We start from the raw sequence: 15,743 nt of genomic DNA, 5'->3' as shown, positions 1-15,743 counted from the left end.
TGCGGCGGTCGACGTTATCCTAGGATGGGTTTGCCGGCCGCGGTTTTGTTACTGCGGTTTTGCGCAGCGAATGACAACTATTCACCCTTTTCTGGAGAAAAAAATAAAAGAATTGTGATACACATCATAACGAATACGTTTAGATTAGGTATACTATGGTTAGGTTAATTTGCCTTATTATATTATAAACCTTTATCTATTATTCTGCGTCGCCGGTTGCGCCGCGCGACAAACGGTTTGTTAATTTTTTTATTTTTTAAGGTCTTCGCCGACAGTCAAGTACCTCCCTTCACCCGAGATTTATTTGGCGCACGTCCTCTCTACTCAAAGGGGTGAACCCCGGACGGCGAGGGTAACTCTTTCGCCGTAGGTAGCCGCAAAACGATTCAATTATACCCACGCGATGCTGCGAATGACCCGAAAATGCGTGATTTTCTTGGGAACCTAACCGTTTCGTATGTTCAACACTCCAGAAAAAGGGTTTTTAAAAATTGCCATAAAATGTCTATATACTGTAACTAACTATGGGCTGTGCGTGTGCGTGTAGGGTGATGACGTGCAGATGTAGTAGTGTCCCTCTAATTGTATCTGCGACTGTACCGGTTGTGGGTTCCACGACAACGGTAATAGGCAATAGCAGTTTTTTCATCAGGCAATCGAAGATCGCTATCGAGATTATAAGGTATAGCACCTTGTGGCGAAACTACAATAATACCGCGGTTTAGCGCTGTACCTACTGCTAATTTTACGATATAGGTACATATTGTTATACAATGTATTGAATTGAATTATACTAATAGTAGCATACTATCTATGCATCTGACTGTAAATGTTTGTATGCACTAATTCGTTGACGTTTATTGCAAAAACCGCCAAAAAACACCGAACACCCTTAGCGCCAAGTTACAATCAAGAAAAAATGTCTATTACGGCTAAAACTATTATATTTGTTATCTTGTAATTCGTGTATTTAATATTCATTCGTATAAAATTAATATGTACTTAGGTACAGCTCGCATAATGTAAATATTTCGATATAAATTAAAGAAATCAATACAAATGGCATAGACACAGAATGATAATATAATTTAACTGATATTGGTTTCCAAAATGTTCATAAGCGAGTTAACTATTAGATTTGCTTCTTTTATGACATTAAAATTTAGGAGACCGTTTTAATAAATGCATGTTTAAGGAAAACAAAATGTATTAACTAATTCACACATAATTGTGTCCGTAGCATTAAGAATATCTGTATTTTAAGCGATAAGCGTGGTTATAGTATTGAATAAATAAATAAAACTGAATTCATAGGCGCAAATACGGGGGGACTAGGGTGGGCTTAGCCCCCCAAAAAAATTAGGTTATGCATACAATTTTAAAATACAAAAATATATTTACTTATATATATATATATATTTTTTTTTTAAAAATGTCCAGCCCCCGAGTTAAAAATTTAAATTGCGCCTATGACTGAAAAAGGCTATTGTCGCCCTTATTAATCTCTTAGTTCTGTGACTATTGCCTATAGGAATTTTTATACATTGTATAATAATACGTAGAATAATAATTTGTATAATTATACAAATAAATTATGTATAATTTTAAGTTTTGAAATAATTTATAGGTTAAATGCGTGTGGTACGTGGTAAATATGTTACTCCGATACGCAACATATTATTTTAGTATCTTACTTTCTATGGACGATTTAAAAAAAATCTTTCGATTTCAGTGATGGTAAGTATCATTTACTATGCGCTATCGGACAAAAAGCCTTATACCGAGGATGAATGCGCTGTTACTGTTTAACGTTTATAGTCTTTCGAGGGCGGTTTTGAGTGATTTACCATCGATCTCTAAAAGCGCAACGCGAAGGGTTAATGGCGGTGAGCTATACGAACGATTTACGATTACTACCTTAAAATCCATTTACGTTATTCGTAAAAGTGAAAACAATTAAAACGTCGGTCCCTTGTAAAAAAAAAGTATTCAAAAAATTGTTTAAAACGAGGAGTGTCAGAAAAATGTCTAATAACTAAAGGTGTAATAGGGTATACAAATGTATACCCTATTACAATATACGTTTAATGTTTATAATTTACATTTATTGGTCAATGACCAATAAATAAGTTTTGATAATTTATCAATTACTTATAATCGAGGCCTATTGATGCTCGTATCTATTATTTATTTTTTGTCCATTTCTAGTGAGGTATCGTCTATCGCGGCTCTAACGGAAATCCTAAGCTATTTGAAAAGCTAAAATATTACACGAATATTTGCCTATGGTAGTTTAGTGTCGGAGACGCGGTTGCGTCGGATATAGGTTTGTTTTTATTATATTTTTTAAACGCGCACGTCGTAGTGTGCGATGTATATAGAGTACCTACTATGTATGTACGTGTAAGCGAAGAGATGTGGTTTTGTTATGAAAAGATTGGATTATTGGAGGCAGATATTATTATTCGCGTATATGAGTGAAGAAAGAGGGTTAGCCGAGTTATTATTAATTTCGCAGAAACTGATAATATGGAAACGCGCTGTCGTCGTTGATAATGGCAGTGTCGCTGCGGTAATTCAAAACTGGCGGCGAGACTGAGGTGTATGCAAGTGTTCAAAAGGCCGGCGCGGCGCTTTACCGAGCTGCTGCGACTCAGTTTGACGTCTGATTTTCTAATTTTGCTTGGCCAAAGTTTTCCTGCGGCCCTCGCGCGTTTGCAAATGACAGAATTGTCGCCGGCACCTCGTGCCCACCCCGTGGAGCCGCAGACACGCCCGGGCTTTCGCCGTTTATACTTTGGTACGCTTTAGCAAAAACACACACACACACACACACTATGGGGGCGGACGCGGTGATGTTTTAAATATTTTGAGAACTTTATGTCCCCCGCCACACCGCGACGACTCTCTTACTTGTGTATATGGGTGGGGGGGGGGAGTGTCTATATAGAGGAAAAACTAACTTACCTGACACTTTGGTAACGGTTTCGACATCTCAAAGTGACCGGTCAATGGCGATTTGAAATTGTCTTCCCTTGAGTTTCTATCCACCTTAAAATAATGGTGAACGGTATTGAGTCTTTCCTCGAGTCCTTCCACGGTACTTACTACTTAGTTACGCCTATGTGAATATGTTTTTAAGAAAATGTGTAGGTAATAGAAAAAAAAGTCCACCTCCTATATTAACAAAGTTTGATAATTAATTAGGTTATAACTAGCGATTAATAACAGTCATATTGATTATACTTGGTTTGACTCGCGTTACGGCGACAAGCGATGTAAATAAATATTACGACCACTTGAACGCCGTTTAGTTTTATTGCCTATCAGTCGCACTATAGATATTCAAAGTTAACGTTAATATCTCTAATTTCTATAATCATATTTTTAAAATGTAATACTACTAATAAAATGAAAATAATTGGGAAACTATACAAAACCATCATTCAAGTTCAAGCTCCTGTTAGATCCGTTAATTGACTTGTGTTTTATCGTTTAGAACTTCGATGCAAAGATCTAATGTAAAATCTTGTACATAATATTTAAAAATTACGAGACTGTTAATCACGCCAACGTATATTATTTACAAGCACATAACTCGAAAATCTCTCAAATCCCATTTATTCGTTTTTTACAACAAACGGGGAGACGAGTGCCAATTCGACGTTTTCCCTTTCGCATCACCTGCGCCTTGATCGCACACAATAATGAAATTCGATTATCCCCCGAAGATGTGTTACGAGAAGAACGCCGCTGGCATAAAAATAGGGGAAAAGTACAGTTACACACCGACCATTCTTTTACCAGTGTCAACGAAATAAAAAAAAGTGTTGCAGTACCTACTTATGGGTTTAAACCACTGTTATCTGCCCTAGTACGAACAAATGTATAAAATTCAATTTTTTACACGAAAATAAAACGGGTGTTTATTGTTTATCATTAGCTCTTACGGAACAGTGACATACCAAGAGAGAAAACATCTTGTAGTATGTAGACGGACTTGCTCTAACTAAAAAATATTTAAATTTTCTATCAGTACTTTACTCGCAGTATTTTAATTCAATATTTCCTCAGCAAATTACCTAATTTGTGATAAATAAAATTGCTATTTCGTTATTTTTTGTTTCTGCTAATCCCACTTGATACAAAACAATATTAACGGTTAATCGTTACCTGACGTTATTAATTATTTTTTAAAACTTTTTATGCGACCTCCGAGACGGAGTAATCAGTTAAACGTTGATAATGCTTTCGCTATTGTTAAATTATGTAAAATCTGCTTATATTATACAAACTAATCGTCAACAATTAATAAAAGTCGACAGTGGATCTTCCATTAACGATAGGCATAATATATCCTAGATGCACAACTCCTAATAATCGCATTTTTGTATATCCTAGGTTATTAGATCCGAAATATTTTATTCGAATTGAAAATGAAAGATTCACTATCGAGACGTCAGACGTTCGGTGTGGTCCTTTTGTTGGTCGGGTTACCGTTAAAAGATGTTTGGCTTGTAATTCCGGAAGTCGACAGTTCTTGGCCTTATGTGCATTTGCGGACGAACCCTCCCCTACTATAGGCTATATAAAAAGAAACGGTAACGCGCAGCCGGTCTTAGGTCGTACAAACAGGTATTTGCATATTATAAAAAATATCATTGTTCGCACACCAAACGTTTGGCGAGGAGGCGCGTGCCCGCCGATCTCTTCTCGACAGCTCATTGCGCGATGGGCGTACCAATATTTTATTTTGTTTTTTATTCCACTTATGTGCGGTATGTGATGTGTGCCGTCGCAGCTGCGCCGGAAATGGGACGTGAAAAACTAGTCTTCGGTGCTAGATTTTTTTGTTTTGTTTTCTTCGTCGTCTTACGTTGTGTGTATTATTATTGTACACTCTTCTCGACGGAGGTCTTTTCTTTTATGCCGCGTTATCGCGCGTGCACGGTACATGCCATTGTAACGGTCATCGGAAGTCGTATGGGTAGGTATTATACATACCGTTACACAACCCCGCACCGGTGCTTGCTTATTGTGCTGTCGAGCTCCTCTTCCGCCTATCTCGGAATTATTTTTATTGTGATGCGTCAAATAATGAACATGTCCATAGAAAATCAAATAAAAAGACACTCGTCCGCAGAAGTGCGGTGTGGCACGCGCTCACGGGGGCGTATCGTGTTTCTAAGACATACGCTAACACATCGCAACATGCTATGCATTTATATATATATATATATATGTATGTTATATAATCACTGTTGAGTACGTGAACGGGATACGGCCGCTGTTGACCCAGTTTGAGTGAAAAAACTTTGGGGTGAATACGCACAGAACCCAAGCAGAAATTTCACAAGGGCGCAGCACTGGCGCAGAGTACTTGTAGTCTGTACTGCGCCCGCACTGGCATAACGTTGGCAACCAATACTGGCCAACCGGTACTGGATCGGTACTAAGACAATGCTTCAGCCAGTATTACGCCAGTACGGACCAGCCAACTATAGCACAGAAATTTCTGCTTAAGAATATGTACATTCCATCAAGAGACTCGTGCACAAAGTGGTATGACTATAGTGTTGTACAAATTCAGACAGAAAAGCCAAAAATTGGTATAGCCTTACACGCACAAATAATCTCTTTTTAGTACGTTTTTTTAATAACTAAGCATTTGTTATAACATGACTGTTGTATTCCAATAACAATTCGTACTCGGTAGTCGGTGAAATTGACTTCTGACGGCTTTTCCATGCGTTTAATTCGTCGTTACCGTTTATAAGTTGTGGATTAACCGCACGCCGGATATACTCCACAATTAATTTACTTATTCATTGTGCGGGTTTGTTATTGTTTGCGAAGAATATCAACAAGTCTCCTCTGGCGTACGCATAGTATATTATGTGCACCGTTTGCGCCTACCGTATAAACTTTTTGGGGCGTAGATAATACAGGAGTCACGCTAAATTCGTGTTGGACTTACATAACTCTTCATTACGACGAAATTAAAAACGGGTTAAATCGTGTTTTGCTCGTCAACGTTGCTATCATGATCACAGTAAAGTTATAAATACTTACAGAGTATTGTAAGTATAGTATTCTATGGTATAGTAGTAGTTTTAAGTGGGGTGAGGAGTGCGTTGAATTGTGTGCGTGGATACAAATAACACCGCACCTTTCAACGCTAATAATTTATTAAGTATTTACATATTTAAAACGGGTAGACGTAGTCGACCACACATTATTTGTATTATGACATTATCCTTATCGGTTAAATAAGATTATTAGGTATATATATATATAGTATAAAGAAAAATATTTTAAATTTTACATTGCACTTGAGACTCAACCAACTTTGTAAATAGTACCTAATCATAATCGATAGTATTAGATAATTGCTTTATCCAAACTGTTAGTGCGTATTGGCTACTATTAAATTCAAACGTGATTGATAAAATACACAACAAGTATGTTTCTGCATCTCGTATGAATGTTTCTGCGAGGAAATATAAAACAAAACTACGATTATTAGTACACACTATACTTGTGTACGCTCATTTTGTGGGACATATTGTCCAATAATCCAATCGTATAAATTAAAAAAATTATGTAGTTATTTTATGCAGGCGTGGTGGTCCACAAAGCGTGAGACGACCAAGATTCAGTTGGAAGCGACGGTGACGACGAAAACGGGCGTTAGGCGGTAAATCGCTAACCGATCGATTTAGCGGCGACCTTTTCGCTCCGCCCTGGTTAAGTCTTACACACACACACACACACACATATTTACAATTGATATGTGATTATAAGATTGTGTGTGCTCGTCGCGTTTCGATTTTGCTTTCGTTTTCCGTTTCTTCCCCCGCGCGATACCAACGACCGTGAGTTACCTGTTTCCCTTCGGTGCACCGCAGCAATGCGGTCACCCCGACATCATCGTATTATAATATAATACAAATAATTGTCAACATCCCCATTTCATAAAGAGACTTCGTGTAACGGACACATACAACACGTATACGGTACCTGAGGCACACATCTCTCGGCCCCATACGCCAGTTGTAGTGTAAACAAACAATCGGCGTTAATCAAAAAGCCATTCAAATAGTGTACATTATTCGTGTGTACACATTTACTTATATATGCGTGCGAAGATGCGACATAACACATCGCCGTAACACGATACCTGACAGTCGTCCGTCTAGGAGTCGTTTGCTATACACAATACGCACACATATAGAAAATAAAATAGACCGAGTGAGTGTTACACAGACGTTGATGCGTTGACGAAGGATTGAAGTGAATAATAAAGACGGAGAGTAGTTTTTCTCATGGAGTCATTTCTCTGTACTACATAACAAGTACACGTATTACTATAGGCGTACCTACATATAATAGAGTAGTGTATATACTTGCTGGCCGAGGGTTTGCGTAGTGCAGTCGTATTTTCGCCGGTCGACATATGCGTTTGTGTATAACGTCAACACGGAGATAAGTACCGTGGCCGTGGTGTATTGTGCTTGTGAAACAGATCGGAAGCGCTGGCCTAGTGTATGTTTGAAACGCGGGCATTGTGCACACAAACGCGCAAAGGAAACGTCCCTCGAATAACAATAATAATTATTATTGAATTGGCGGCGGCAAGCTGCGCAAAAAAAAACACACACACACACTCATATATAGACCTATCCGCACGCCACGACATAATGGAGCATTTAACTTGCATCCCCCCCCCCCGCCGCGGCTGTAACATCAACCGGGTCGGGACATAACGGATTTTTAATAAATTCGAGTGGATCATTATCGCGGTTATTTACAATAATATAAAGTCGTTAGAATTTTTATTAGAATTATATTGCCCACAGTTATTAATACAGAAGGCGATTAATTAAGGATAAGCGACACTCGTTTATTTCTTAAAATAATTTCAATTTTGGAGGTAGTTTTTTTTTAAATATTTTTGTTTATGTTATTTTACAATATTATAAAATAACTAAAAATTTCTCTCTTTTAGTATTTTCTAGGCTCTATCGTCTTTTTGAAACTTGTATGATAACGCATAAATATGTTTAATTAATTTTTTAAATGAATAACTTGCTGGAAATGTTGACTAGTCGATAACCACTTGTGGTTACTTACATTTTAGTTATTAAAGTGTAATATTTATACCCGTACTGTTTTACTGGTTATCGACCAATCAACACTTTCAGCAAATTATTTTAAATTTGAAAAGTTAATTGAATATTTTATATATATATATATATACGTTACCATTTAAGTTTTCAAAATTGATAGAGCTTAGGAAGGAAACGAGAAAGATAAATATTTGAATACCATTTACCATCGTAAAATAACATAAACTTAATTACTTTAGTGTCTCCACTAAAAGAAAAACCACAACACTGCATTAATCTCAAGAGAAAATGAGTGTGTTATCCTTAATAAATCGCCCTGTATAGGGTGTATACATATAAAACAGTTTTTATAATAACGTGTGAGCCCAGAGCGGTGTAGGTAAGCGCCGGAGGAGGAGAAGCGCGTTTCGACGAGGAAGAGGCGGTGGACACGTGTCATTGTGCGGAGGGAGAAAAGTTTTCTTTTTATACATGTATGTTGTTTTTTTTTTTTTTTTGCTTTCATTTCTTCTCTCGGTGTGAAACGATCGTGTGGCGGTGTGCGTCACAGGGGACACCTTTTTTTTTCAATTCGCACGGAATTGGCTTTTACGATTGAAAAATCCCGGGCACTTTGGTGTTGTACCAACCGATAAGGTCAGCGGCTTTTGTAAAGAAGCACGGGCAATAAATGACCCCTCGTCTCGTGCCCAGGACCAGCATGCATGTTTCGGATACATTCGACGGATTTAAAGGATCTTATCTCGGAGGGACGACTTTAAAGTCCGGCGCAAAACCAGCGTGATTCACTGTTTGCTTTATAACGAACGTAAACGCCCTCAACAACAGTGATTGTGGATGTATGTGTGTGTGTGTGTGTGTGTATGTATATATGTGTATAATATTTTATTCAATTGGGTCAGGCCGCGCCGGAAAGAAACTATTTTATATACTCGGATTTCAGTTACATCACCGTGCAATACCGCGAAACGTACCCCTGCTATACACTTTGCAGACTGTTTGAAAAACTCGATACAAAAAGTCACGTCTCGCGATTCAATTCTAAGTAGAAATAGAATCTCTCTCTCTCTCTAGCTCTCTCATTTCTTTCCCTTTCTCTCTCTCTCTCTCCAAGTACACCGAAGCGTTATGTATTATGTGTTCAACGTACCGAACAGAATTGGAAAACGCGATATGAGACGAACGTGTTAACCTTGTTTTTGAAGATCTGCGAAAATAAAAAGAAGAGATTTTTGAAAATAAACAGATTTTATTCAATTTAATTTTTACTAAAGTCCCGAATAACTACTAAACGGAGAAATAGAGTTCTAATACAAGTATACTGTTTGTAAACACGTTATCTCGAACAGTGCAAAACAAAACTAGTAATTTTTTTGAAAAATAGCTATACTGGACTTCAGTTAATACTTTACACACATTCACCGCCGAGATTGGGTATTATCAAGATCATAAGAGGACGCTAGTCGCCAAACATTTTTAAGGTGTAATAACGATACTAGCATGTTTTCAACTAACTTTATTTGTCTCATTGTATGACAGAAGTTGATATGTCTTGTTTTATAGTTTTGGAAAAGCTTGCTTAATATATTATATAATTTGGTTTTAAGATTTTAAGCGTGATAATCTCAAAAACGAAAAAAAAAAAAATGTAAAAATTATAAGCCATGACGGTAAAACTTATAATTACGAGTATACCTGCACACTGCTAGATTTCCGGAACGCTTAACGGTGTTTTTGCGTTGTTCTACTATTATGATGTAATACGATCGCGTTCGGGTATTTTAAAAAGGAGCCAAAGGGGAGGCTACAGCGTATATTACATCGAAAGTCGGCAAGCGAGTGCGAGGCCACTCGCAGGGCGTCAGTGGACCGAAAGCGATGAATTTGCACTCGTACGAACGGGATGAAAAGAATGGGGAAAAGTCGTCGTGTCTGTACCTAATGTTATGTGTGCGGCGGCGGCAATCGGATTGACGTATGAAAGCGCCGGGCGGTCCCCAGATAACAATTGCCTTCATGTCATCGCCGCCCAGGAGTCGGAACCGGTGTGTATGTGTTATTACTGCGCCAATGACTTCCGGTAGTTGCGCCCGGCATCCGGCGACCTTAACGGATTTTCGCTGTTGTGTATGTACTCACGGTGGCGGTGATAACTTGTACAGGGACACGGGTCATATTGTACAGCCGAAAGCGCGCGAAGTGGCGATCTCAGACCGCCATAACAATGTATAAATGCATACTGCACAATAAGTAGGACATTATATTATATAGCAATAATAATAATAATTATTACGGCCAATTCGTGGGAAAAATGCGCAGCCTCGAAAGGCTGCGTAAAGTGGGTAGTGAGTATGCTCACTTAATGTTAATATAGCACCGCTCCGAACGTCGTCCTGCCCACGACAAGTATAATTAACCAGATGTAACTTTAAACGCTACGTAGATATATGCAGAATACTAATTGGTACAAGGAATAAGGGGTATTATTAGTATTTAATGTTATATATAGATATGTTATTATTAACGTTTGACGTTTTATTTGTAACAAACAAATCGAAAGGTTTCGCCGTACAAAATATTTATGTGTTAAATAATAAGGAAAAGCTCATTAGAACGCGGGGTAGGTACTGTGTTGCAGTTTATCAAATGTAAATGTTTTTTTAAGATATTTATTACTATTTAGTAAATTGTTGACAAACTTATACCATTGATAGAAGTTATAATAATAATTAAAATTTTCTCATTCTAATTGAAAATTTTAACTCGATCAGACTATTTTACGAGAAACTATAACGTGTTAAATTATAGCTTAGAAATCAGTTGTATTATAATACACATGTTATTGGATCAAAATCGAGGTAGTCAAGATAACAAACATGATACTTGTGTATGGTTTGTATGATTAGTAATTTTTTACAGGAAAAAATGAAATGTTTATAAACATTAGAAGATAATATGTTAGGATATAGAACAAGTTTTTTATATACCCCATATTATAAAAACTTTAAAAATATAAAAATTATAAGTTTATGTGATTTCAACGAGATATTTTTTATACGATTTCCAGATTATTATATTTTAATACAGCACCTAGGTTTATATTTTTTTAAAAAAATTTTTTAGGTGGGCTTTGAATGTTGAACTTTAAAAGCTCACTGCGTTTGATCACCAGTTTACAAATGACAAATATGTCTATAGACTACCTATAGGAACCTCGGGGCAAATGATTATAACTGTCAGTATGTGATACGTTGTATATATTCATTATTCTTTTAAATTTGTTTGCGAATACAATGTGATTCGGGTAGGGTTGTATTATCGCGAGATCAGTCGATGACCCTTTACGTGGCGGTTTATAACAGTATTATAAAATTATTATTATGTTATTATATTATCATTATGATGTTGACACCACACCCTATATGGTCGTCAGTTCACGGACCCACATCCCACGGCAACCGACGGGATGCATTATAATCATTATCTGAATGTACGATGCGAGGAGATGAATGATCGATAGATCTCTTCATCGATCTTATTTTTAAAACATAATAATCGGCCGAAGTAAAGTAGCCAACTTATGAAATAGGTATACTTATGCCCACAGCGTCGTTTTACAGTTTTTATGGCAATTTCTACTTTATATTGGTCAAAGAAGCTTTTATTTAGTTATATAACTTTTATAAAATTTATCATGGTTGATCTGTTTTTATTTACATTTTTAGAAAAATGTTTGTAGCTTTATTATTTAAGCTATTTTCTAAAAAAAAAGAAAAATTACAACAATGCTATTATTGTCACTAAATATTTATGATATGTATATAATACTTAGCTAATAAATAATAATATATTGGTTTTACATTATGGTTCAACGTTTATGATTTTGACGGAGGTAGGTACCAGTGAATTGATGCATGGATGCATGTGGAAAAGAAAAAAAAAAAGGTACCAAGTGACTTGTGATTTTAGGAATACCTATATAGGTACATTTAATGGTTGCTGCAAACTTAATTTGTTGAGTCTATTTGGATAAGTTAAATATAGCATCGCATTTTAAAATTATATAAATGTATTTCTGTTATAATTTATCATATGTGTGTTAATTTACCACATTTATTATATATAATACTTATTGTTGGATTATATAATTTTTTAGTTGATATTGTAATAATTATTGTTGAACAATTTTTTTTACATAAGTGATAATAGTGCGAGGTCCTATATTAGGTAAGTAAGATGGTCCAAAAATTGCCTTTCCTGCTATTAATCTTAACGGTGGCATTGCTCACCGCGAAAATCATTTACCAGAATGTATGCACGCGGCCAAGTGGTTCGAGTTCAAGGGCACAGTGGCTAGTCTGAACATTTTGTAGCTAATTGCGCAACTGATTTTTTTAAAATTCCTCTTACGTTTATATATTTAAAAATAAATAATAATAAAACCCATTGAAAATAGCAAAACCCTATTTTTACAGTTAAGGGTTGTCTTTATAAACCTTGACTCGTTCACAAACTTAAAACGCCGAATTACGATTTGGCGAGGTAAATCCTATTAAATCAATATATTTTGGTTTTTTGAAGAAAAATATTTGGAAGTTATGTTTTTTTCCGTCTATATTATTATTTGTTTTTTCAACAAATCGTTATAAAACTTTCCGAACAAATTTTCCGTGATTCCGTCAACCAAATATTTTTAAGTCGCCTGCATGATAGGTATACCTATGTAATTTCCCGGTCTGAACTCGGTTGCCGCACTCCGCCCTAGCGTCCGAATTTACAGTGACCCTGCGCGCGTATGTACCTTCTGCGTCTTCGGTCATGTTTTTTTTTACGGAAGAGGCGTTTTGTTCTTTTCTTATACTTGGCTGTGATTTTTTAACGGAGGGGAGATAAGCGGCAGAGCGGGGGTGGGAGGGAGGGAGAGTCTATTCGCTCGCGGGGACAAGGGCGGCGGCCGCTGCGGATGACCGCGTTCGGTGATGAGTCGATGAGCGCTGCGGATGAGCGGCGGCAGCGGCTGCGGCAACGGACGCGGTGGTGGGGAACGACATGCGGCCGCAGGGTGGACGCTCCGCCCATCGTACACAGGCCCCCGGCTCCGCCCATGACCGAAGACCCCCGCGCCGGGACAACCGTGTAGCCCGCGCTCACTCGCGCACACACACTCCGGGCAGCATCCGCCGACGATCTCGTGCCGGCCGCAGTCGACATTCCGATCCGGTTCGCGGTCTACTGATACGACGACATCTCATTCTTCGGTCGGTGCCCGTCACCGCCACTCGCTAATTTTTTTTTATTATCATCTCGTGTACTTGTACTTGTCACACGACTCGAATAGATAAACTGTAGTATAGTGGTCACCGCGAACATCACATATCAGACGCGTCTATTCGATTCGGAATTGTTTTTTTTTTTTTTTATACAAGTTTATGTAATTTTTGACATAACTCGGTTGGCGCCATTTCGTGTCCGCACATCCATCGCCAAAAAAAAAAAAACCCGACTATAAAACACCTATACACAAACGTATAGCAATACATAAACCAGCCCGCGCCAGTACATTACACATTAGGTCGCGTGCGCGTGTGCTCGAGTGTGCATGCCCAACCGTCCGGAACATGAGTCGAGGTGAGTTATCTAAGTCATTATTACAAAAAAAAAAAAATACTATTATTATTATTATTTCTGTTATTATGCGGTTTTTATTTTCTTAATGTATACCTATACCATTTTTTATACTGTTTGTGAAAAACTACTTAATCCATTAAACGCGCGTGACCTAGATTTAAACGTTTGATAAACGGTTTGGGTATACATATAATATTATATTATTATTTTGCACGTTTTCTTCGACTTTTCATTTTCTTTTTTTATAAATTAGGTACTCTAAAAATCTTCGTCGATTAATTTTTTTAATTTATTCTTACTTACGTTGTATAAGGAAAGTGAAATTGTTATTTAATTATTATTGTTTGAAAATCGGTTATTTTTCCACAAGTTAGCCGTACCGTTAATACGTACCTAGTTAACTTCTCGTAATATTAATATGTTTAATTTTACGCGCAATAAAATTCTATAGTTGCGGTCACATCCAAACAGCGATAATTTATCATTCGAACAATACGATTTATCATAAAATTGTTTTGTAACATACTTACATTTTAAAACCAAACACAAGTCTTAAAATATGTTAATATCTGGTATAATTACCTGTGGAATACTAATTATAGAACCTACAATATATTATTTGTTTTTATTGAAAAGAATAAACTGATCCTCATTGATATAAATCAATAAGGAATCATTGTCATCATGAATGTAATAGATTATTAATCAATGTCATTTTATTGTAATCTAATTACATTAAGAAGCAATGATACGATGACAATTTATTCTTCTTGGGCGGCATACGTAGGTTAAGTAGGGTTAGGATAGGTAGGTATATAGTATTTCCTCGATACAAGTAAAATTAAATTATAAGAATAATATTTTAAAATTCTCAAATATAAAATGGCACTTTTATAGTTATCAAATAGTAATAAATGATAAAAATGTATATTATGTTTCCTATTTTATCCGATTCATATTTTAGGGTGGTTGTTATATTATAACAACCACCCTAAAAATACTATATTATAGTGTGACAAACATTATTTGTTGATCGTTCTCTTTCTAATTGCATTACTAATTACATAGATAATAAGCCATCAACTATTTATACTTAACATTCAAATTGAAAAGATATATATTTGAATTTTTCTATACTTGGTCGGATATTTATTAAATCAATGATCTTATGAAACTCGTTTTAGTGTTTCATAACAGGAGGTGTTACTTTTTGTCCGTTTTGGGGGTTTTTTTTAACGAAAATTGCCCATTTTTTTTTGTTAAAATTTAATTTTTTCTCCCTTGATACCTGAAGAATACCTACCATGAAACCACCATCTATATTTGTGACTGTAACAATAGTCGATACGATTTCGCCGTTCTCCCCGTCACAATGTGTCTTAGGGTATTCTTATAAACTGAACAGGTTAGAACACAAAAATCCTCTCGTTCGTGTCATAGTATCGCACCCCTCGAACGCGTAACGGACTCGAATACCGTTTAAGTATATCCGTCAAAATATTGAAAACAACATTTCACGCCAATCGATGTGTTCACATTACTTTTTTTACACTTACAATTTCATCTGTTTGCCCACAATACCTTGTACGCCTAATTACTCTACCTATCTATCTATATAGTATGTACTTAATGTCATGTATACATTCAATGACTAAAGGCATTAGGTACACACAATTACTATAAGTAAGCATTTTTGTTCTCACCAAATACCTTTGCCTTTTCACCGTGGGGGTGTCATTTGCGATAAGAGCCAATAAAACGATCCTTATCCGTTGTGTAATCTATCTATAAACAATGACTTTGTTGACACACACACACACACAGATGCGGCCCTACTCTGGTCTTCTAGTACGGTGTAGCAGACTGCTGCTATAATATCATTGTTAGATACTATGTATACAAATTTACATACCTAATCATATTATATTATTATTATTGTTGAAAACCTCGTAGTTGCCGATTTGCTCAAGTAAGAGTGCGTAAACC

General features: G+C 36.5%; 1 protein-coding gene across 2 annotated transcripts in view; it reads left to right on the top strand.

Moving 5' to 3' along the window:
- LOC126835397 (histone-lysine N-methyltransferase PRDM16-like) overlaps nucleotides 1-15,743 on the top strand; it is a 63,831-nt gene that overhangs the window by 25,178 nt on the left and 22,910 nt on the right. The window contains exon 1 of one of the 2 annotated variants that reach the window (XM_050567966.1): nucleotides 13,317-13,757. The exons of the other annotated variant lie outside the window; for it this stretch is intronic. Coding sequence (XP_050423923.1) covers nucleotides 13,748-13,757 — 10 coding nt within the window. The 5' untranslated portion in view covers nucleotides 13,317-13,747. Of the gene's footprint in view, nucleotides 1-13,316; nucleotides 13,758-15,743 lie in introns of those variants that run through there. 2 annotated transcript variants of the gene reach the window in all.

This window comes from Adelges cooleyi, unplaced genomic scaffold (genome assembly GCF_023614345.1).
Source record: "Adelges cooleyi isolate 19-005CV unplaced genomic scaffold, UGA_ACOO_1.1 ACOO_flye_CR_arks_rails_tigmint_CR_PRNA_23, whole genome shotgun sequence".
NCBI lineage: Eukaryota > Metazoa > Arthropoda > Insecta > Hemiptera > Adelgidae > Adelges > Adelges cooleyi.
The sequence above is the reverse complement of the archived record's forward strand: the minus strand, read 5'-3'. Positions and strand labels throughout refer to the sequence as shown.